Genomic DNA, 25,580 nt, shown 5'->3' with positions numbered 1-25,580 from the left:
TACCTCTTATACTTACTAGCTGCCTGAATAATTATGGAGAAGTTATTTACCTTTTTTTCTGTGCCTCATTTTTTTTTTTTTTACAGATAAAATGATGATAAATATCTGCATCACAAGGAAGTTAAAAGCTCTGTAGATGAGTTACTTTAGAAGGCATCTTATCATAATAAAAATAAGTTAGATTTTTATCTTTTTGATCTGTTATGGTCTTTCCCCCCTTTTTCCATTATTTAGGGGAATTTGGGCCCTTGATTTCACTGGTTTAGGGAACTATCAATGTGAATACTCCCTTCATTAAAAGAGATAAACAACTTTTCTATTTAATACAGTCAGAGAACTGTCTGGAACATTGATCAGTTAACTTACTTGCCCTTGGCTGTACAGTATGTATATATACAACTGAGTTTATGGAATCAAATCTTTTCACTTCTGGATATGCTCTTGAAAGTCAGAATTTGGAGCCAGAACTCATTTTAGACAAAGATCCTTTATTTAGACCTAGGATTCTTAACCCTGGTTTGTGAACTATTTTTAAAATGTATTTTGATTTGACTGTGGACTCTCTTAGGGTAGGAAACTGTCCCTGTCATTTTTGCCTCCTTTGGTATCCTCCACCTTTAGCACAGAACCTAGCATTATCCTTAATAAATGTTTATTGATTGATTAACCAATATAAGTAGTTTCCTTTCTAATTCATGTATTACACTTATGAATCATCCTGAGAAAGGGTCCAAAGTCTTCACCAGATAATCAGACTTTTGTGTCCATGATACCAAAAAAAACATAAAAACATAAAAAACCCTCCATAAAAGACCCTTCATTTTATGAATAAAGCAGCCCAGAGCACTCAAGTAAATTGATTAAGGTCAGAGAACTAATTTTGTATATAGAACTATACATTTCTATTCCCTCAAATGTAATTACTCAACTTACTCATCTTCCATGAACTACTCTTCCACTCCTCCTCCCGAGATGGATGATCCTGCCTTGCCCACAAATGCACCAATTCCATTTTCATAAACCCTTTTATCTGACCACCTCTTCCTCATCCTCACACCAGAGCACTACTGTTCATCCTGACCAAGAGTCCCAGTCAGCCCTCGCTCTTCCCACCTTGTTCCTGGTGACTCGTTCTTTCCTCTGAAGTCCCTCGTACCTTTATTATGGCTCCAGTGCTGTATCACCGAATCTCACCTTTGGATTTCTCCCCCACCCATCACTACTCATATGCTGCTAGATGAAGACGGGAAATTCCCCACAATATTGTGCTGATGGGGCCCACCAGAAATGTTACATCTCCATCACTTCACACAATATCTGGCTCCTGGTAGAGATTTACTAAATGCTCATTGACTTGAGTAGCAGAAGATATCCCCTGCACCTCAGAAGTTCCCAATCTACTTCGAAAGATGAGATCATATACTGAGATATTTATAAAACAGGTGATCTGAGGGAGAAGCTACCAATCCCAAGGCCACCTTTCCGCTAATGCTGTGGTTCTATATACTGAGATTTTTATTTATTTTTTTTAGTGGTTTATTTCAATATCAAAGAGAAGCATTTTTATTCTTGGCATCTTATAAATGTAAAAAAGCTTCATGATGCTTTCATACTTGCTCTTCTTGCCTGGGAGGAAAATCAAATCTCTATTTCACAGGGAGAGCATGGGACTCAGGAAGCTGAGTTTCCGTCCTGACGGCCACTGCTTCAGCCCAGGACACAAAGGCTGCCCGCTGGATCCTGGTTATTCTTTCTATTAATCACCTCATGAGCTCTGAAGCACCCACATAGAGCAATGTGTTCCAAAGGGCTAGAGAAGTCAAATTCAAATAAAAACCAAGGCTATTAAGCCAATCAGACATAAGGACCCCTGAGGACTGCATGTGGACTCAGAAAATTATATGGGTTTAAATATTACCTTTTTTATTTAGATTATTAAATTTAAAAATTGTTATTAGATTATTAGATTTTTTTAAAGATTGGAATTACATTTTAATCCTCTTTGAACTAAACTTGGGAGTGTTGTGGGCCATGTTAGAGGATGAGGTTCTAGTGTGGAAGCCTAAATTTCAATGTAATTCCACTTGTTTATTTTTTTTTTTTAAATAAACAAAAATATGTGTTCTTCCCTATTTCACAGGGAAAGAAGAGAAATCAATGGCATATGTGAAAATTCCTGGAGCTCTTCACAGGAGATGGCACAATAAAATACAAAATAACTTGAAGTTTAGCTTTTTATTGTTGAGTTTGGGGAATTTTTTGTTGTTTGACAGTCTGACACATAGTAGGGCTAAGGATTAGACCTGTCACTTCATTCTTGGAGAAAACTGACTTTACCAATGTAAATTAGCAACTTTTCTGCAACTTAATAATCTCAGAAAGCTACCTAGGGTATTGAGGGATTTCAAGTGACTTGCTCATGGTCATCCAGCCAATCGAGGACTGAAGCAAGACTTTAATTTTGTGCACATAGTAGGTTCTTATAAATGCCTCTTTTATTGACTAGCACACAGTAGGTCTTTAATCAAAGTTCACTGATTGATTGCTAGCTTTATAACTGGAAGATCTAGGTTGGAATTCTAGGTTGATTATTTCTACATATGTAGCCTTGGGTATTAGTTCCTAAATTTCCTTACATGTAAAATTAAATATGTTTGATGGTGATGGACTGTAACAGGGATTTCAAACATGGAACCCACAACATTGTCAAGTGCAGTCTGAACCAGATTAATTAGAAAATATTTAATAAAATTAACAAAAATATAATAAAATACAGATATCACATTTTAAAACCTAGTTAATGTGAAACCAGAGATCTTTTTGAATGGAACAGTGGCTCCCATTTTTATTTGAGTTTGGCACCCTAAATTACATGACCCATAAGTTCTCTTTTTAACTAAAAATATCCTCTGACCATTAAAATTAAATAAAAATGATGAGGGAACAAAAGTTCTTATGCAGGGATGAGAACTCAAAATAGCTATCTATAGCTAACTATGTGAGAAAATGCTCTAAATCATTATTGATTAAAGAAATGCAAATTAAAACATCTCTAAGTACGATCTCACACCTATCAAACTGGCTAATATGACAGAAAAGGAAAATGACAAATATTGGAGGGGATGTGGGAAAACTGAGACACTGTCACTGGAGTTGTGAACTGATTCAATCATTCCAGAGAGCAATATGGGACCATGCCCAAAGGGCATTAAAACCAAGTACACTCTTTGACCCAGCAATATCATTTTAGGTCTGTATCCCAAAGAGATTTTTTTTAAAAAGAAAAAAAGGGAAAGGACCTTTATGAACAAAAATATTTATAGCAGCTCTTTTTGTAGTGGCAAAAAACTGAAAATCGGTTTGAAAGGGATATCTATCAATTGGGGAATAGCTGAAAAAGTTGTAGTGTATGATTATGATAGAATACTATTGTTCTGTTTAATAAATAATGTGCAGGATGCTCTCAGAAGGAGCTGGAAAGACTTACCTGAATTTATTCAAAGTGAGATGAGCAGAACCAGAACACTGTACACAGTAACAGCAATAGTGTACAATGATCAATTGTGAATAAGTTAACTATTCTCGCCAATATAAGGACCAATATAATTCTAAAAGACTTATGATGAAAAATGCTTCCCATCTCCTGAGAAAAAAATAATGGAGTCTGAATGCAAATTTAAGCATACTTTTTAAAATTTTATTTTTCTTGTAGTTTTTTGTCTATTTTCTTTCACAACAATGACTAACATAGAAATGTGTTTTGCATGACTGCACATGTATAATAAATATATCAAAGTGTTTGCTTTCTCAGTGGAGGGAAAGGCAAAGAGGAAAGGATAAAATCTGGAATTCAAAAAATTTTTAAATGCATGTTAAAAATTTTTTCTGTGTTAAATTGGGTAAAAAATTAAAAAAACCCAAATTAGCTGGCTTCTCACAAATGCTACAGCCCAGTTTAACAGGCTAGCTACCCGGACCACCTCACCCACCCAAAGGACCAAATTCATTTTCCTTCTCCCAAGCATCAAAGCAATCTGATTCAGTTTGTAGCTCTGAGACTTCTCTGCTGGCTGAGAACTGAACTCTTCACTAAGTCCCCAAAGCCTAATTATTCACACTTGTGCAGCAGTGATCTTAGGAGATGTTTGTTTTCTCTTTACCCCTGGATAGTCAATGAGTAAGATGCACCCGTTGCTAGTAAGCATTCCTCCAGGTACTAAGGATGACTCTGCTATTGCGTAGTGAGCTTTTTTTTTTTTTTCTCTCTCCCACAATAATTCTGGGTAATTTTTTATTTCTCTGTCTTGTCAGCAGCAGGGAAGCTAGGGAAGTTCTGTGGATAGAGCAATGGGCTTGGAGTCAAGAAGATTCCTTGAGTTCAAATCCAGGCTCATTCACTCACTATCTATGTGACCCTGGGCAAGTCACTTAATTGCCTCAGTTTCCTCATCTGTAAAATGAGCTGGAAAGGGAAAAGGCAAACTCCTCCAGTATCTTTACCAGGAAAGCCCCAAGTGAGATCACAAAGAGTTGGACATGACTGAAACAAGTTAACAACAGCTATTTATGAAGCAGTACCAAAGGAGCTACAATACCAATGTTTGAGGGCCTCAGATCTCTCCCTTAGTCCAATCCCTGGTGCACACAGCTGTGAAAGCAATATTCCTATAGCAGCCATATTCCTACAGCACCTCTGACCATTATCACTTCCTGCTCAAAAAGCAGCTGTGACTCCCCATTGCCTCTTTGAGAAAATTGCAATATTTTCTGCATTTAGCCTTTTTATAATTAAAGCTTTTTATTTTTAAAATATATACATATTGGTCAACCTGCCATCTGGGGGAAGGAGGGGAAAAATTAGAACAAAAGGTTTGGCAATTGTCAATGTTGTAAAATTACCCATGCATATATCTGGTAAATAAAAACTATTAAAACATATATATATATATATATATATACACACACACACACACACACACACATACATACATACATGGTGGGGCGGCTAAGTGGTGCAGTGCTGTGCTTAGAGCACCAGCTCTGAAGTCAGGAGGACCTAAATTCAAATCTGGTCTCAGACACTTAGCACTTCCTATCTGTGTGACCTGGGGCACTGAACCCCAATTGCCTCAGCAAAAAAAAAAAAAAAAGCAATATATAAACATGGGTAATTTTCAACATTCACCCTTACAAAACCTTGTGCTCAAAATTTTTCCCTCCTTAAATATATACAATTATTCTATAGATATCTCCACAAATATCATGACACTTAGTCTTTAATGAGGGCCTCCCTTGTGATACATTATTTCTTTTCTCATACTCTATGTTGAAGCTGACATGGTTCTTCCTCATACATGACATCCAATCTCCTGTCTCCATTCTTTCTCACGGACTGTCTTCCATCGCTGAAATCTCCAGCTTCTTTCAGAGCACAGCTGAAATGCTCCCTCCCACAGAAAGTGAATCACTTCAGCTACTAGGGTCCCCCACAAAAAAATTGTTTTTTATTTACTTTGTGGAAATTCTGCATTTCCTTATACATGTACATGCTTTCCTCCAACAGAATTTCCCCCAAAAGAATTAATGCCATTTTAAGCTTTAAGAGCTTTGGGGATAGCCTATATAGGCTCCTTGAGGGCATCTCTGTATTCCAGAAACTCAGTACAGTGTTTAGTAGGTGCTTAATAAATGCTTATTACCCAGACCACAGCTATTCTTCTGAATCTCCAGGTTTCTGGTGACCTTCATTTCTTTTCATTTCAAAGGGTGACATCTGTTTCTTCATCGGGAACAGCAAATTTTCCTGGTCCATTTATTTTTCATACTTCAAATATGTAAAAAACATTATGCTTGGGCAGACAATTTAATTAATAACGAGCGATGACTTAATAAAAGATTCTCCTTCCACTGTTTTACTTTTCTAATAGTACTCAATTGACTCAAGTCTGGATCTGGTCCACCTAAGACAACACATGGTAATATTTAATGATTTCCATTTTTAGCCTTGTGAGAAATGCTTCTCAGAGTTCTGGAGCAAACAGAGTGGGTGCTCTCTGAATCAAGGGAGGTATACAACATGGCAGTCGGAGCAGGGAATCTGTAAGTTGGTGGTTAGCAGATGGGCCTGTAAGCTGGGAGATTGCTAGCAGATGGCACTGATAGTTTGGATAAGGCAAAAAACTTTTGATTGCAAACAAATCGGTATTAGAAACATACTAAGAAACCCAACCCACGCGGATGCTTCTACTGCTATAATGGACAGGCATTTCACACACATCAGAGAGATGCCCAGGTAAGTTTTAGGGCCTGAAACTTGTCATTTAGATCATCTTTCTTTTCTCTGCCTAGAGTAGGACCCAGACTGTTAGAGAGCAGGCAAGTACATCATATAGTCCAGACTCATTCTGCAGTTGAGAAAAGCCAGAGAGTGAAAATCACCATGTGAGAGCCCAGGTTTCCTGACTGCCAATCTACTTGGGGCTACAGAATGTTAATCCTGAAAGGTGAAGAAATTACCTAGTTATGGTAAGATTTAGAATTGGAAGGAACCTTAGAATGGTCTACTCTAATCTCCATATTTTACAGATGAAGAAACAGAGTTAGAGCAAATAACCAATTTGCTCCAAATCATCCAAAGTAGTAAGCAGCAGAGAAGAGACTTAAACTTAATCTTTCTAACTCCAAATCCCTTCTTCATTATGCTGTTTTACCTGTCTCCTTAAATTTCATATATCAGGAAAATGAGGAAGAGAAATTGTATGCTCAAGTCAACAGAGCGAATCAGTGACATCGGGCCCATGTCCATTGACTTAGAATTGACTTTATCCTAATTAAAATAACATTCCAAGGGAAAAAGAAAAAAATTCATGACTACCTATTTTCTTATTTCAGCTGGTAGAGAAAAATATTTTCTATCTATAATGACCTAAGGAGCACCACCATTTTAAAATCTACCATATTAAGATATATAGTAGTAAATCTGGATTCAAAAAAAAATTATAGATCAAAAGATCCGCATCCTTGCTTTGCCCTTTAACAGCCATGTGATCCCAGCAAATAATTTTCACTTAATAGCTTTCAGTTTTCTGTTCTGTAAAATAACAGAATTGGTCCCAATCTCTAAGGTCCCTTCCAGCTCTTAATGCTACAATCTGTAATTTTCAAGGTGTCTAGGTAATACCTTTGCTGAAATGAAATATGGTACACAATCAGAGAGAATAGTACGAGGTGTCCCATCAAATATGGTCCTTTTCTAAGCTAGATTTCCCCAAGTTTTAGTTGAACTAACACTCCTCAGGGAGTGCAGGTCACTCTGGGCTAGTTCCATTTCTCTCTCCTCTTCTACATGAAGCTTTGCTTTCATGGGAACAGCCAAGAGAGAGTCGGCCTGAACTATGGCTTAACATCTGCCAATCCCCAAATCAGCACTTTCTGAGTCCTGCAATGCAAAGACAACTAATTGACCCTAGATTTATAGGCCCTGGTTTCCAATCCCACCTCTCACCTACTTGCCTGATGCAGACTAATCCCTTCATCTTTCTGGGCTCTAAATGAGGAGGTCACCCTCAGTGACTTCTTTTAGTTGGATTTACAAACCCTCTGGAACCAGGCCACTCATAAATTATAAGAAGTCATAAACTGACGTGTGATTATGTCTCCTCACCTCCATATCCATTCTTTGCAGTTCCTGGTTACCAAATTCACCCATTCACATGTCTTCCTCACCTACTTCCCAATCCTCTCTTGGGCAAGCACATTTCAACATTCCAATAAAGTAGAATCAGCTAAATTATAGTTCTTCCCTTCCTCACTGGTTAGCAGATCACCTTGATTTTAAAAATCTCTTTCCCGGCCCTTCTACTTAGTCCTACCTTGTTCATGGTACCTTCCCTTTCTGGGCCATGGGTTGCTCAATGGTAAAATGTCAGGATTGGATGGGGAACTAGAGGTTCTAAACCTGAGACTGTGAATATTAAAAAAAAATTTTGTTACCTGTATCTCAATATAATAGATTTCCCTTGTAATCTTTTTATTTTATTTGTGTGTTAATCTAAGGAGTCTATAGCCTTCATCTAATTGGCAAAGGAGTTCATCACACACACCCAGGCATGCATGGGTACAATTTAAAAAGTGACCTCTAAGATCCCTTGCAGCTATGCTATTTAAAGATTCTATATCAGTATTGCATAAATTGGACTTTGAAATAGAGTTGTTTCACGACAGCTGACTTGAGAATCCAGGTAACAAACCATGAATCTTTTCTGATAAATTTATCTTTCTTCAACCTCTCAGATCATTGGAGAGACAAACCCAACAAACAGAAAACCACTCTTTTTTGCCTCCAACTAGAACCACCATGCATGGGAAGAGGTCTGGACATGGAGTCAGTCCTAGTTCTGCTATTAATCACCTGTGCATAACTTAAGTCACTGAAATTTTCTGAAACTGTTTCTTTATACAGTGAGAGGGAAGGTGGGACTAGGTGGTCTCTGAGGCTCCTTCCACCTGTAAATCTAGGATTAAAGGTCAAGAAACAGTTCATTCTCTTTTGAACCAAGTTCACTCTTTCTCTTTTGACTACTTGGCCCTACAGCTTCCACTCCTGAAAATGTAGTGAATTCTGCTACCATTAACACCACCCTTCAAACGGACTGAACCTTGAAATGCTTCCAGGTAAAGAGAGAGAGAAATATTTCAATAGGATACTTAGCTCCTATCATGTCCTCCTAGGTGTGTTCCCCAAAGCACAGCAATTCTTTTACCAGATGCTTTTAATCCTACATCTTTTTTAATTTTAAATTTATTTAATATTTTTCATTCAAAACATTTTTTTTTACATTTCTTCTTAAGATTTTTGAGTTCTACCAGATCATTATACACTTCAACAACAATACTATATGAGGATCAATTCTGATGCAAGTGGCTCTCTTCAACAATGAGAGGATCCAAATCAGTTCTAATTGATCAATAATGAACAGAACCTGCTACACCCAGCGAAATAACACTGGGAAATGAGTGTGGACCACTCATACATAGCATTTACACTCTTTCTATTACTGTTTGCTTGCATTTTTGTTTTTTCTTCTCAGGTTATTTTTACCTTCTTTCTAAATCCAATATTGTGCAACAAGATAACTGTATAAATATGTCTACATATATTTAACCTATATTTTAACATATTTAACATGTATGGGACTACCTGCCATCTAGGGAAGGGGGTGGAGGGAAAAAGGAGCAAAGTTAGAACAGAAGTTGTTGCAAGGGTCAGTGTTGAAAAATTACCCATGCATATGTTTTGTCAATAAAAAGCTATAATAAAAAAGAAAATTTCTTTAAAAAAAGAACAAACAAAAAAAAGATTTTTGAGTGCTAGGTTCTCTCCCTTGTCCCCACCCACAATCAAGCAACCACATATGAAGTTATTCAAAAAATTTCCATAAAAGTCAAGTTGTGAAAAAAAACACCCTAAAATGAAAATAAAAACCGTCAAGAAAAATTAGGTTAAAATAAAGAGAAATAGAGGAATCTATATTTAAACTTGATCCTTCTCTGGGGATGGATAGGATTTTTCATCATAGGTCCTTCAGAGTAAACCCTATGTCTTTTAAGACCTCTCAGTTTTCTTCTAAAGATGCTGTCAGCCCTTAAAAAGAGATGTACTCAACAAGAGCTTCCAAAGTAGCTCAATGCCACTGTCCCCATTGCTCTTTTGTATGCTTTCACAGAAAACATTTCACTTTGCTTTATCAGTACTCACTAGAAAAATATTCCTGGAAGGGACAATCCAACACACACACACACAATGTCTTCAAGGTAGCTCATGAAAAGAAAAGGTATAAACTAAGACATTAATAAAACTGTTAAATGCTAGGACCACAGAGTCCCAGGAACTGCTCCAATTTACTTCCAGTTCCTTGACCATGGGTCCTGCTTCTAGTCTGGCCTTCCCAACTATCATCAAGAGGATTAATCTCCTGTGGAGAAGGCCTCCACCCACACCAACCATCACCAAGGATGCTCAGAATCACAACCCCCTCCCCAACCAGTTACAGCTACTAGCTCAACTCTGGAGGTCTGTTCTAGGGGAATAATTCTTGGGGACCACTGACCTTTCTACTACTTCTGTGCTACTTAAGAGTAGAACAAGAAAATGCTCATTCTACAAAGAACACTATCAAGGGACTCAGCATCAGAAATATATATGGTTTTATCTATGGAAGTCCCACTGACGAGGAGCCATCACCATCTGCTTTGTTGTTGCACCCTCAGGACCACAAGGCTTTCCCCACGCTGGTGAAATTTTTTCTGCGTTCTTTCTCCTATTTCCCACAATCCGAGTGAGTTTCTTGCAAGCAGGAACTGTCTTATTTTTCTACCTGTATCCCCAAAAGTTAGTAAAGGTCCTTGCACATAGTGAGTGCTTAAAGGCTTTTTTATATATTTACTTTCACTGAGAGTTTTTGAGAAGGGCAATGACATGGCTATTCCTCTAGGAATACCTGAGAATGACTAACAGCCAACTCTTCCAGTTTATACAGAGATTTGGGGACCACAGAGTGCTTTCCCCATAACAACCCATTGCAGAATATGGAATTTGGAAGGAGAGGCAGGTATTGAGAGGACTCCTAATGTCCATTAAGGGAGTATTATTCTCCCCTTCCTCTCCCCATTAGGCTGGTTATTTTGACAGCTGTTTGAGAGATAGATTGGAGAAGTGAGAAGGGTGTGGCAAGAAGACAAGGTGGCTACTGCCATATTCAGTGCAAGAAGTGATTAAGGCTTAATCCAGGTAGGTGCTTTGAGAAGCAATAAAGAAAATAGTAATAATAACGATAATAATTGCACTTGGAAAGGTAGAACTATTTATCCTAATCTTCAGTAGCTCTGTGGTCGCTGAGAAGGCAGGGGCTGCAGAAGGCTACCTCTGCCTGAGAACTGCTCACCTGAATCATGGCTGAGGCAGTTGGGCTGGTAACAGAGCTGATGGTCTGGATGGGAACTGCCATTGTTGGTGTTCCTGAGCTTACCTGGCGTAGACACATGTATCCTGACCCATAGTAAATGCTTAATAAATGCCCATCAGTGACAGTTGCCAGTAGTTGGTTTGAGGGTACAGGGATGGCAGACCCTCTCTCCACATGGGCTGCTCCCCTTTAAAGCTCTACAGGCCAAATATGACAAAACTAATCAATCAGATGTTGGGGGAGAGGAAGGGAAAAAGAGGACTCTGAGATTTTGAGCTTAGAATACTCTCTGAAGGATGGTTTCTCCTACATGTAGAGAGAGGAGGAGAGAAAATAGAGGAAAAAAGTTGCATTCTGAAGGAGAAAATGATGATTTCAGTGTTGGGAAGAAAGAATAGTGTAGCTGAAAAGAACTGAAGTACATTAAAAGCCTGGTTTTGCTTTGCTTTGTTATCTGTGTAACCTCAGGTATATTACTTAGACTCTCTGAGACAGTTTCTTTATCTGTTCAGAGTAATAGGGCTGGACCAGAAGATTTTTAAAATTCTTCCTGGCTCTAAATCCAAATCCAGTGGAAAGCATAGACCTCAGTTTCCTCATCTGTAAAATTAGGAGACTGGACAAGATAGCTTCTAAGGTCCATTAATATATTTATTGGACATCTCTGATCCTATGATCTTCTCTCTTCAGCTTTATAAATATTTCACCTCTAAAGCAGAGTCCATGATATCTACCCAGAAAGGGGGCTATCAGAATCTATCTACACTGACTTCTTCCTCTTTTCAACTCCTAGAGCATTGTGTGTGTGTGTGTGTGTGTGTGTGTGTGTGTGTGTGTGTGTGTGTATGATGAATATGGAAATATGTTCAGAAGAACTGCACATGTGTAACCTATATCAGATTGCTTGCTATCTGCAAGAGGGAAGAAGGGAGAGGAGAGGGAGAAAATTTTGGAATACAAGGTTTTGCAAAAGTGAATGTCTTTGCATGTATTTGGAACACTTTTTAAAAAAATACTATTATAAAGTGAGATCTATTTAAAATGCACATAATATGAATATACACTGAAGATATCAATAAGAAGCTGTATTCAGGCTTTATAAGTCAGATTTGAGGATAAAAGTACAATATTTGTGAAGTCTAATATGATAGGCAGCTAAGTGACACAGTAGATAGAGTGAGTACCAGGCCTAGGGTCAGGATGACTCATCTTCATGAGTTCAAATCTAAACTCAGACATTTTAGACAAATTAGCTTTGTAATCCTAAACAAACCATTTAATCCTGTTTGCCTTGGTTTTCTCATCTGTAAAATGAGCTGGAAAAGGAAATGGCAAGCCACTCCTTTCTTTTTGCCAAGAAAATCCTAAATAGGGTCAGAGAGAGTCAGGTGCAACTGAAACCAATGAACAACCACCATCTCCTAAAGGGGACTGTGTCATACATGTCCCAGGTGAGAGCCACAATAAGTAGCTACTTATTGAATCCATTCAACCAATAGCTTTGGTCTAATAATAATCCCTATTGCCATTTGTTTCTATAGGACTCCAGAGTTAGCAAAGTGCTTTTCCCCACAATAACCCTCTGAGGTAACTAATAATTACACTCATCATGGTCATCTTACAGAAGAGGTTGCTCAAAGGTGCAGTGATGTGATCACACAGCTAGTAGGGGACAGAGGGGATCATTTCACCTCCATCATCTTATTCTTGGGACAAATTCATTCCTTGGCCCTATGCTAATCCAAGGCTTGGGAGGAGATTGTGAGTGTGAGTGAGTCGTGTTACTATTCGCTCATCCCTTTGCTACTATGGTTTCCCCAATCATAAAGGGGGAAGCATTAATTCTAGGGAAGAATTAATGCCTGGAATTTATTAGGAAGATTGAATTAGAAAATTAATTAGGGAGAATTAATGCTTAGTATTAGTGTTTGATCAACTTAATTGAAAACAGCACTGAGAACCATGGATATTGATTAGATGCTCCCAAGAACAATACTCTGTAGCTATGTTCTATATAAATGAACAGGCCCAAGCTAAAGCACAATGAAATGCATCATTTGTCACCTAGAAAAAGGACGTTTTCCAGCCTAGGAGGTAACAATAAACCAAAAAGGAGAGATCAAAGAGGCAGAAGCAGATTCCTTTCCCTACCCCATCCCCACACACTTACATTTTTGAGTTAGGCCAGAAGTAAAGACAGGAAGTAGGGTAGGGAGAAGAGTGAAACAGAAAACAGGATCAGGGATGAAGCCTCGGGTTACTACATGACTACTATGTAGCCTACACAAGTATTCTTGTAGAAGAAAATATAAATGAGAGAGAAATAAAAATGAGAAGAATGATTTGTGTCCCATCTACCTCACTGGGTTATTGTAAGGATCCAGGGTGAGGGGGTATGGTTTGTGAAAGTAAAGCATCATCCAAAAGGAAGAAGTGTTGATAGGCCACTTTGTCCAACCCACCCACCTACGCCCACACAAGTTCTGAGGAGCAGTGGTCTTGCTCCTGTCTCTTAATGAGTCTGGCAAGAATTTTGCCATTTAAATTCTGAAGGAATACAGATCAAATGCTCCTGGTCGTGGACAATAATGCCAGGAAAGGGGGCCTGTGATTGGCTGAGGCTCTAGCACTCCCACATTCCCCTCCTTCCAAGCTGGGGCTCTCACTGTTGCGGAGCAGACGCCCTCGGCCGAATGTATCTCCCTTCTGTACATACACCCACCACTCATGGCTGGTGAAGACAAGCAGCAGCAGCAGAGCTACAGCTAACTTACAAGGAGGCACTGGGCCAACTGGGAGAAACAGAGGGCCGGGAACAGACAGGAGAGGATGCACACTCTGGGGAGTCCCAGCGGCCTCCCGGAGGGACTGTCTTTCTGAACTCCCCTTCCTTAGCCACAGGAGTTGGGCTGTGGGCAACTTAGAACATCAAATGCTTTGGACAGTTATGAAAGGAAATAGAATAAAATGCCGGACATTTATTTTTATGGGCCTTTTAGGGTGGAGGCAGCTAGATGGTAGAATGGATGAGTTCTGGGCCTGAAATCAGGAAAACTCATCTTCCTGGGTTCAAATTTAGCCTCAGACAGGTGTGATCCTGGGCAAGTCAGTCAACTATTTGCCTCAGCTTCCTTATCTGTAAAATGAATTGTAGTAGGAAATGGCAACCCACTTCAGTCTGTCTGCCAAGAAAATCCCCAATGGGGTTATGAAAACTCTGAACTTTTTACAAAGAGAAATGGAAAAACTTTATATGGTAGCTTCATGTTGAAGTGGTTTTTTGTTTGTTTGCTTGTTTGTTTTAATTTGGAAAATCTGGAAAGTTAGCTTGTTCTAATAGGGGCTGTGCTCTGCAACTTTTTTTGTCTTTTTTAACTTCCATTAAGTCAAATTACTTATCCTTAATATTAAGGATATTACTGAAACAACAACAAAAATAGTTTTGTGGACCCTTTTATGCACTTTCTCTTCCTTTTCACACACACACACACACACACACACACACACACACACACACACACGGCAGATGCTTCCCTCTTCCCCTAGTTTTACCAATGGGCAACCCACGACTTCTAACTCTTATTCCAATGCTCTTTTTGTTACATCACAGTCTCTCTGTGGACTTCCTGTAGGAAAAATTCAGATACCTTTTATCTTGAGGCACTTTAGGTAAAACCTGCCTCAGGAAAAAAAAATTATGACAAATAATAATAGTAATAATAATGGATATTTGTATAAATTTTGCAAAAAGTATTTCATGCATTACCTCATTTGAACTTCACAATAATCCTCTCTGGGATAGATACTACAAATATTATCAGACCTATTGTAAAGATCAGAAACTGAGGTTCAAAGAATCATACATTACTTGTTCAAAGTCATACAGTCTTGGAGATAGAATTTGAACCTAGGCTTTCCTGATAGAAATCAGAACATGCTGGTGATCACTATTATTTTTTTTAATTATTCTTTGATATTATCTCTATTTAGGAAGGCACTTTGTAAATAAGTTACTCCACAAAATGTAGACTATTATTATTTTTCAATCAGCCATTAATTTAAAAATGGAGCCAGCCCAACCATATAAGATGAAGAGATCAATTTTTGTTTTTTAAGTGTAATTATACACTAATTAAATTGTTTAAAAGAAAAGACTATCCAACCAAGAACATTCAGTGCTTTATAGAGAATGGCAAGCCTCTTTGACAAGGTATTCAACAATCAGTCTTGCTGTTGTACTCTACAATGTAGAATACAAAGCAAAGAATCAAAGTTCCTTGAAAAGTGAGAAAAGCAGAGATAATGCAAGATAGTGGGGGAAAGCACTGTATTTATAGTCACAGTGTCAGGCTTCAAATCCCAATTCTGTAACTGAGTAAATTGGGTCCCTCCTCTGGGCCCTCAGGATCCTCATTTTTAAGCTACATAATCTCTAAAGGTCCTTTCCAATTTTAAACGTTATCATCCTATACTATTTTCCTCAGATGTGTGTGTGTGTGTGTGTGTGTGTGTGTGTGTGTGTGTGTGTGTGTGTTTCTATGTAATTTGTGGAGCAAGGAATAGGGTAGGATAAGGGAATGGAATGCCTTGGAGACTAGGTTTGAAGGTTTTAGGGAAGAAAAAAAAAAAAGAAAGAAATTTCAAAAGAGGAAGATAGAGTTCATTCCAGGCATCAGATTCATACATATTCAGAGAGGCAGTGAACAGTTTAAACAGCTTCTGAAATGAATATTGCCTGCTTGGATGCCGCTAGGGACAAAGGGCAAATGGAAGGAATGAACAAAGCACCAAACACTCATACAGACGCACACAAGAGTAAATCCAAAGAGATACAGAAAACACGTAGCCTTTAGAACCATTGTGAGAATAAATATAATTTTTTTTGTGCTCTTGCATATGACCTTTTCACTTGCTGAATAAAGTATTTGAGTTGCTTAGCAGCACACAGAATTATACTCTTTATATATTGCCATTCAAAAAGGTATCATTTTACTCTTAAAAAATCTTTTACCGCAACTCAATATTGTGGTTATTCACCATAACCATACCATATACAGTATTTCTAAGGCACTAAATGCCTTGGGGTTGAGTTTTGGTTTCTTACCAGGATCGGTGCAGTTTTTAGCTGCCTGAGTTCCATTAACTGATGCCATCAGCTTTCTGTTCCTCCATACTTCAGGTAATCGATGTCTGCCTTTGGAAACTGTTTCATGTCCTATATACAAACAATAATATTAATAATTGCTTATGATATTCCAGTCACTCTGCCAAGTGCTTAACAATTATTTCATTTGATGCTCACAATAACCCTGGGAGGTAGATAATTTTATTATATTCCTTTTAAAGATGAAGAAATTGAGGCAAGCAGAGGTTAAGTGAACAGAGTTTTTTGGGACCCCAGCCCCAGAATTATCCACTGGGCCACCAAGCTCCTTCTTCACGTCTCTGCACAGTCCTTAGTCACAAAATTTGGTCATCTAGAACCCCACCTGTCCAACAGCCACTCATATTTCTATAGTACTTTACAATTTACAAAGTACTTTTCTCCCACCATGCCTTTGGAGATATTTAGGCAGCTTGAGAATGATCATTCACATTTTAAAAGAGAAGAAAATGAGGTTCAACTCTTGCGAATTGCCACAAATCACACTGCTAGTAAAATGGCAGAGAAAAGACACAAGCCTTCATCTTTCTACTCTAGTTGGTAGTCTTTCCCTTGCCTTTTGCAAACAGAATACAGTTTTATTTTTTTGATCTCTCATTCTTTTAACAAATATGCATAGAACATACCCATTATCCTTGATTTATATCATAAGTAGCCTATACGCGGCAGTAATTGTATAGATTTCCATAAGCATTTTGAGAATTACTCTTGATCTTTTATTTTAAATGACCATTTGACATCATTCTATGTTTAAAGCAAGACTTAATCTTTCTCTCTCAGTGGCTCAGTGGAAAGAAAAAGTATTGGACCAAGTGGCAGAAAACCTGGATTTTAGTTCTGGCTTTACCATTAGCTAACTGCATGACCCTGGATAAGTAATTCTTCTCTTTAGGTCTCAATTTTCTCACTTGACAGGTGAGAATATGAGTAAATGGACAAAATATCTAAGATCTATTTCAGTTCTAAGCATCTTTGATTCAATACTGTTTAGATACAAGAATAAAGAGTAAGGTCCTTTCAGGGTTTTATTATTTCGGATATATAACTGGATGGGAAAGGCATCACAAGCAACCATCTGCAAAGCAGCGATTATCAGTGTATTCAGCTGAAGACATACCAATAATTGGGGGGTATTGCCTCCAGTTGGAGAGCCACTTTCTGCTGTGTCCTCCAATTGTCTAGCACAGATAGTTTAGAATGGAATCCAGCCTTAGTGTGCGTCCCACCTTACTTCACTCTCCCCCAGTGTCTTAATGATGCTTATTATTTATCTTCTCTGAAAAGCGCCGGGACCTGTTTCTCCAGAGCTTTTTAGTGTCGGGCACCTGGTAGCAGGTACTTAATAACGCTGGCTGACTGACTTCTTGGCAATGACTGCATCACTCTGCCTTGTTAGACATTGAAAAACAGAGACAGCCCGGCTGAGGCTGGGCATTCGGGGACTTTGAAAGATTTCACTAATTTGGCGAATGGCCCCACCATTCACACATCCTTCCTTGTCTGACTTCTACCGTCCCTTCCCCACACTCCGACCTCCAAAGATCGGGATTAACCGTGGCAATTTCCAGGACCCCAAATCTCCCTTTGGCCGTGCCCTTTAAGGGAAGATGGCGTGGGATACCTTTAGTATCTCTCCTGTTTAGTATTTCTCTGCCTGTTGGAGGTAGAGAAAGGGAAGGTGATCCCGGAACAAGCGCGTGTCTCAAGCCTTTTCCACCTGGACACTCCCCTGGAGTCTCCGCCAGAGCCCGGCTGCTTGGAGCTGGACGGTCTGAGTTGGGCATCGGGAGGGTTTAGGTTTGCTTTAACAGACACAAGTGATGGAGGGGGTGGTGGGAGGGGGTGCTCGGAGAGAGCGGGGTACTCCGCAAAGCGAAGCCGGAGCCCGCGGTAGCGGGAGGGGCTTCGGAGTTCGGTCTCAGTTCCAGGGTACCTGGATGACCTTGGGCGAATCCCCCTTTGGTTCCAGACAAAAACCGAAGACAAAACAGGTGCCCGGGGGGGGGGGGAGGTCCTTTCTGGGTCCCTTTCGGACCTCTCTAAACGCTGTGCATGCACTTTCACGCTCACAAAGCCCAGCGGGAGCAGCGGGTGGGCACGTTGGCCAGGGGTGCCCTGGAGAGGCCCTTTCGGGACCCAACCCCGCGCCCCCCGCGGGACCCTCCCCCGCAAACGCCCGGCCCTGCTCCTGCACCTACCGAGGCCGGGGAGCAGACCGGCGGCGCACCACGCCAGGGACAGCACCCCGCAGATGAAGCCAACCTGCTGCAGCCACTTCTCGCGCCGCCCGTGAACTTTCCGGGACGGGAGAAGCCCCCGGGGCCGGCGCGCGGGCGGCGGCGCCATCCCGGAGCGAGCGCCCCGCGGACCCCACGGTCCGGGGCGGGAGGAGCGGAGGGACCCCGGAGGCCAAGCGCGAACTCGGGGAAAGCGAAAGCGCAGCGGAGGTCTCAGAGGCGGGCCGCCCTCGGGGGGGTCTTCATGGCCCGGAGCCCGGGGCGGCGGCGGAGTCCGAGAGGGGAAGCGGCGCGCGGAGCGCTCAGAGCCCGGCTGCCGCCCTGCGCCCTGCGCCAGCCATGGCCCCGGCACGGGCGGGAGGGGCTCCCCCGGGACCCCGGGCTTCGCTCGGACGCCTCCCCCGCTACCTGCGGAGCCGACCTTGCGCCCCGAGCTGCTGCCGAGCGGAGCCCGCCTTCCCCGGGGAGCGAGCTTCAGCCGGGCGCGACCGCGGCGCCCGCAGCCTGCGGGAGAGAGGGTCCGGGCTGCTGCCCAGGGGGCGCCGAGGCTCCGCGCCGAGCGTCAGCCCTCCGCCGCCAGCATCCTTCCTCTGCCGCTTCCCCGGCTCTCCTCGGGCGGGCTCCGCGCAGGTGGGAAAACGGCCCTGGGCCGGGCGGGGGCCGGGGGCGGTGCGCCGCGCCCGCCCGGGGGTCCGCCGCGGCTCTTCTCCGGAGGCGGGAGGCTGCAGGCTCCCGCGTCGGCCCCGGGTCTCCCCCGGCAACTTTCTCACCAGGTTCCCCGACTCCTCGCGCCTGCGTCTGAGACGCTTCAACGCCTCCTTCCCTCTTTCCCTCCCGCCCCGTGTGTCTGCACACACACGCACACACACACGCGCACACGTGTGTACTCTCCGGGGCTCTCGCTCCCTGACGCCGCTCTACGCCCCCGCCCCCGCTCCCGCCCCCAGGATTAGCTAGTGACCAATGCAAATAATCTCCCTCTCATCCCCCCTCCGCCCCCCAGGGTTTCCGTGCAATCCTCCGCTGCTGCGGCTTTTTTTTTAAACCTTAAGTAGACGTAGAATTAGAGATTTCTGCAGAACAGGCTCGCCCACAGGGACTCGTTTTGACCACCATCGCGCACCCCCCTCCCGACCTATTTAGTTTATATTCGGATAATCTTTAAAGTTACGGAGCGCAGATTATCTCGGGAGGCCATAGAACTGCAGCCTTGGAAGTGGTCTAGCCCAGAGCCCTCATGCCGCACCTAAGGAAACTGAGGCCGGAGCGGATGCAGCAGCGATTAGTCTCAGCGGGCCTAGGTATAAGTGGGGGAGCGGGATGCAAAGCTAAATCCTCTTTAACTCCCAAATCCGAGCTCTTTGCACCAGACCTTTTTTGCAGCTGCCTAGTGAAATTGATGGGGAAAATATCAGAGACCATTAGAGCTGCGAGAGATTTTATATATCTCTTAGATACTCCGGAAAAAGCTCTCGAGTTCAGAATCAGAAAGCATCGTCTTAAATCTCCTGGCTCTGCTATTTAAACCTGGGTGACCCTAAGAAAAATCACTTCTCCGGACCCCAAATTATCCTCATGACCTCTGTGGCCCCCTCCAGTTTCAAATGTTACCATCCAACCCGTTTAATTTACACAGTGGGATGGTAAAATGAGACCCAGAGAAGGTTAATGAGCCAACTAGCAAACTAGGAAGTTTGCCAAATAGTGCGGTGCAGAGGACCCCACTCCGAATGTAGTCTCATGCCAGCTGTGTGCTCCTGGGCAAGACAGCTAACCCTGTTTGCCTCAGTTTCCTCATCTGTAAAATGAGCTGGAAAGAGAAATGACAGACCCCTCCAGTATCTCTGCCGAGAAAACCCCCAATGGGGTCACAGAGCCAGACAAAGTAACAGTAACAAAAGCAGAGCTTGGCTCGAACTTAAACTTGCTGACTCCTGTGTCTAGTGTTCTCAAATTCAACGTCCATCGCTGCCCTCTTATTTAGATTTATAAGGTTTGAACTTGGAAGAGGCCCATCTAATACAACCCCGTTGTTTTTACAGATGATGATGCAGAGGACTAGAGGGGGTATGAGCCGTTTATAAGCTCATGCAATTAAGCAAGTAACAGAGCAGAGAGTGCAGATCTTCTGCCTTCAGATTCAGGATTCTTGCTGCTTTAATACAATGCACAAGTAAAGTGGAAGAAGTGAAAATAAGTGATAGGAACTTTGCTAACAAACAGCACTCCATCAAGAAAACATCAACACTGGCCTCCTAAGGCATTCTCCCCAAGGGATACTCTGTTGGTGAAGCTCAGTTAAGCCAATGCAGGATCTGGCTAAAAAGTCCCAGGGACTCAGTTTTACATACTCCACTGAGAGAAAGCACGAAGATTTCTTAAGCTTCTATGTCTTTATTTCTCAAGGGCTGTAAGTGTGTGCTCACCAGCCTGCGTGTTTTCAGCAATAGACCCAAACTTCTAAATCTTAAATGACTAAGGAAAAAATGGGGGGAAGGGGAAGAGGAGATATTTACAAAACTGTGTCTCTGATGATGTGTTTTCATTCAATCAGTAGTATTATTGTAAACAACAGTGCAACAAAATTTCTGCAGAAGAGGTTTCATAATGAGGTCCTTTCCCCCTTCATTTAATGGAATAGTCCAAGATCCTAAATTTATATTGCAAGATAGTTAATAATTTGAATTTCCATAACGATAACTCATTTATATTGTGATTTATATACACTATCTCATTTGAGATTCAGAAAGTAGCTCACATTTACATAATAGTTTAAAGTTTACAGACAGCAAGCCTTTGAGGTAGAACCTGCAAATATTATACTTTATATATTACAGAGGAAAGAACTGAGTCTCTTACGTGGTTTAGGGACTTGCTGGAGACTAATGAGTGGTCAGGTGGCAAAAACAAGGTTCAAACTCGGAGCATCTGACACTGGACTTAGTGTTCTTTTCATTATACCATGCTGATTATCTGCAGTAATTGACCCATTTTCCACCCTCCCCTTGAAACCATGTCATTGGTATTTTGTAGTTCCAACATATATATAACAGAGGCCATGATTATTTGTAGCAATATAAAACTGCGTCAGTAGCCCACAAAAATATGGATTCAGGGACACGTAAGTGATTGATATTATGAAATTCCATGAGAAATAAAAGAAAAAGTAGTGTCCATGTCATCAGCATACACACAATGTCCAACAGAAACTTCTCTTTCATTTGACTTATTTTGTATCAAACATAGAAATTGATGAATCTACTATAAAAAGAGCCCACACCGTTAGAAGCTTATGAGCCAAGAGACCTGAATGAAGCTACATTAAAGCATAGACTTTAATTCCATAAATCCAATTTTTAAGTTATTTCTTCAAACCAAATGCTGCTAAAAAGTATCCACAGAAAATTCTAGAGCAACTAAAATATGCTAAATGTATTTGTTTCTCTTAAAATTATTTAAAATAGTTTTGTATACTGTTTTAAAAAATTATCCCCATAAGAAACTTTCAAGGATGATTCTTTCATCTTAATTAATGTACTTCAGAGCTTGCTATTCAGATTGTAATCTCAACATATACAAAGGGCTGGAGGCCATACACATAGTCAGGATTCTTTTCAAAATCTGGTCTTGTGTTTGTGGGCCATTGTATTTTATTTCATGGATAGACAAATTACTTAGATACTTGTGGTAGGTATTTCTCACCAAAGGCCAAAGATATACAGATACAAATAAAAGATCATGTGATCACAGACACAAAAACACACCCCAACCCCCTGCATCTGGAAGAAATCTCTTTCAATTCAAATTTCTTGTGGGTTGGTTTGTTTGTTTTTTTAAATTCTCCTTTGTACTTATATATTCATTATTACATATATATCATATATAGGTATGAGATATTTCAGATTAGATAGATAGATAGATGAGATAGATGACTAGAAAAGAACAGATTCATTATATTGTAATAGCTGGGAATATCAGTTAGATGGTTTAAATGCTTTTGAGCTGAGAAAGTCTGTTTTCAAGTCTCTGGTCTATAATGTATCCAGAAGAAATAGAAAGCCAGAAGTCAGCCAGGAACTTGAGGCCCAGGAACTGTCCTCTCAGGCCAGCTGTTCAGCTGGTGCACTGCTGGCCGTGCTTCAGCCACAAGTCATGGTCAATTGCTTCCAGGAGGGAAGAGAGTGAACATAGACAAATAAAGAGAAAAAAGACAGAGGGAAATAGAGAGGGCCAGATACAGAGAGAAAAAGAGAGAGGAGGAGGGGAGGGGAACAGGGAGAGAGATTACCTGGGGAGGAATGGCTCCTGTGATGGAATCTGTCCTCTCAGTCTCAGACAGACCATGAGGACAGCCATAGTTTGAGAAACCAAATCCACAAAATGCCATAAAATCTCATTAAGCTGATTGGGGAGGTGTGAGTGGAGAAATTATCACACATGATTCAGTGAATCCACTCTATCTCCCACCTTCCATATTTTTTTAATTCTAATGAAAATTAAGACATTGAATCCTTGAGCCATTGAAACTTTTTAAACTGGAGAATCACACATGTGCCTTAGGAAGATTATTTGCGGAACTGTGAAGGAGGGATTGGAGAAAGGAAAGTCTGGAATCAGAGAGATCAATTTTGAGTTTATTACAGCAATCCAGAGAAGAAACAATGAGAGACCTGACTAGAGAATAGGACTGAGAGGTATTGTAGAGGTAGTGTCAAACACACTTGCCAATTAATTGCTTTTGTTTTTGTTGTTATTCTCCTTATAAAATAAGCTTCTTTCCTTTGTTTTAAAATGCATTCCTTTGCACAAATAGCTTTTACTCATGATACAGATATAATAATTATTATTATACTAGTATTTACATAGTGTTTTAAGGTTTGCAAAGCACTTTATAAACACCTTATTTGATCCTTAAGAACAACCCTGGAGATAGGTGATATTATTATCATCTTCATTTTAGAGATGAAGAAACTGAAATAAACAGATGTTACCTAGTAGGTATTTGAGGCTGAATTTGAACTCTGAACTTTTTGATTCCAGGTGCACTGTTCTGTCTACTGTGCCACTTGGCTGCCTCTATGCATATATTAAACACATATTCCAAAAAACAAAGCCTTGCACATAAAAGGCACTTAATAAATTCATGTGGCAATGAAATGAATGGCCTTCATCTCCTTGTACCTTCTGAAAACTTCTTTTCTCTTCAGTCTGCTATTCAGTAATTCCCTTAGAAAAGAGGAACTAGAAAATCACAGGGCAACAGACAGTGTGCCATCTGGAAGGCTAGCAGACAGATCTTGGCAACAACTTTTAGGCCAAAGGAAAATAACCACAATGTTATGTGGAACCTCAGAGCTAGAAAGGATTAAATAAGTCATTTTGGGGAATCCCCTATTCTCCATTCAAATCAATTCATCCCACCAAATAGTAATTAGGTGGTTACTGTGCACAAAGGTGCTGGGGATAGCAAAATGAAATGCCTGGTCTGTAAAAAAAATTGCATGGGGGAGGAAGCAAGAGAAGAAATTCTGTTTCTCTCTCTCTCTTTTTCTCCGTCCTCCTTCTCTGCCCTTCCTCCCTCTTTTTCTCTCTCTATACATATGCATATATGTGTGTATAAATATACATATACATATAATACGCAACTAAGTAGGGTGGTTGAGGTGGTGCAGAGAAGAGGAAGACACTTGTAATTGGAGTCTAGATATAGTTAAGTTAGAAAATATCTGCATCTTGGGAGAGGAGAAGGGCAGAGAGAGATAGAGAGAGTTTCTAGAGTCCTATGAATATGAAATTCAGAGTTTATATCCTTTGCAGTCTGTGTTCTAGACTACATTTTTTAAAATAGTTTTTTTATTTTCAAAATATATGCAAAGATAGTTTCCAACATTCATAAACTTTGTGATCCAAATTTTTCCCTTCCTTCTCCCTACTTCCTCCCCTAGACAGAAAATAATCCAACATGGTAAACATGTAATTCTTCTGTACATATTTCCACATTTATCTTGCTGCATAAGAAAAATTAGATCAAAAAGGAAAAAAATAAGAAAGAAAACAAAAAGCAAGCAAACAACAACAAAAGGGGTGAAAATGCTATGTTGTGATTCACATTCAGTCCCCACAATCCCCTTTCTAAATGCATATGTCTCTCTCCATCACAAGGTCATTGGAACTGATCTGAATCATCTCATTTTTGAAAAGAGCCACATCCATCAGAATTGATCATTATATAATCTTGTTGTTGCCATGTACAATGATCTCCTGGTTCTGCTTATTTCACTTAGCATCAGTGCATCTAAGTCTCTCTGGGCCTTTCTGAAATCATCCTGCTGGTCATTTCTTACAGAACAATAATATTCCATAATATTCATATACCATATTTTATTCAGTCATTCTCCAACTGATGGCATCCACTCAGTTTCCAGATTCTAGCCACTACAAAGAGGGCTGCCACAAACATTTTTTGCACATATGGGTCCCTTTCTTTTCTTTATGATCTCTTCAGGATACAGACTTGGTAGTGACATTGTTGGTCAAAGGGTATGCAGTTTGATAACTTTTTGAGTATGGTTCCAAGTTGCTCTCCAGAATGGTTGGATCAGTTTACAACTCCACTAACAATGTATTGGTGTTACAGTTTTTCCACATCCCTCCAACATTTATCATTATTAGACTACATTTTTTTTACCAAAAAATTAATTTCTTTCTTTAAATTTTCTTAAGGAGCAACTAGATGGTACAGTAGATAGAATACTGACCTTGGACTTGAGTTCAAATATGGCCTCAGACACTTAATACTTTGTAGCGGTGTGACCCTAGGCAAGTCACCTAAGGTCTCACCTAAATAAATAAATAAAATTTGTCTTCAGCCAGTCTTTTGGTGGTACTTGAAATAAGAAGACTTGAGCTTAACTCCTGGCCCACATCACTATCTGTGTAATTCTAAGTTACTCCCCTTCTCTGATCCTCAGTTTCCTCATCTGTAAAATGAGGATAAGCTATTTCTCATTAGCTCATTTTAACCTTATCATTGTGAATAAATGCTTGGACAAAATCTTCAACAAATAATACACATGAAAGTCACTATTATTCACATTCCTTTCAGGAGTGTTTCCTTATTCTTAGCATTTTTTTTTGCTTGCTTTCAGCTAATAGTAAAAATCCTCTAAATCATTTTACATGCACAAATGGAGTCATGTTATCTGACAGTTTAAA

General features: G+C 40.4%; 1 protein-coding gene across 1 annotated transcript in view; it reads right to left on the bottom strand.

The window, feature by feature from the left end:
• SLC24A4 (solute carrier family 24 member 4) overlaps nucleotides 1–18,920 on the bottom strand; it is a 240,438-nt gene extending 221,518 nt beyond the window's left edge. The window contains 2 exon segments of the mRNA XM_074289649.1: nucleotides 16,069–16,179; nucleotides 18,327–18,920. Of these exon segments, the coding sequence (XP_074145750.1) occupies nucleotides 16,069–16,179; nucleotides 18,327–18,474 (259 nt within the window). The 5' untranslated portion in view covers nucleotides 18,475–18,920.
• Nucleotides 18,921–25,580: the final 6,660 nt, after the last annotated feature.

Source organism: Sminthopsis crassicaudata, chromosome 2 (assembly GCF_048593235.1).
Source record: "Sminthopsis crassicaudata isolate SCR6 chromosome 2, ASM4859323v1, whole genome shotgun sequence".
Taxonomy (NCBI): Eukaryota; Metazoa; Chordata; class Mammalia; order Dasyuromorphia; family Dasyuridae; genus Sminthopsis; species Sminthopsis crassicaudata.
Note: the sequence above shows the minus strand (reverse complement) of the source record. Positions and strands in the feature narration are given on the sequence as shown.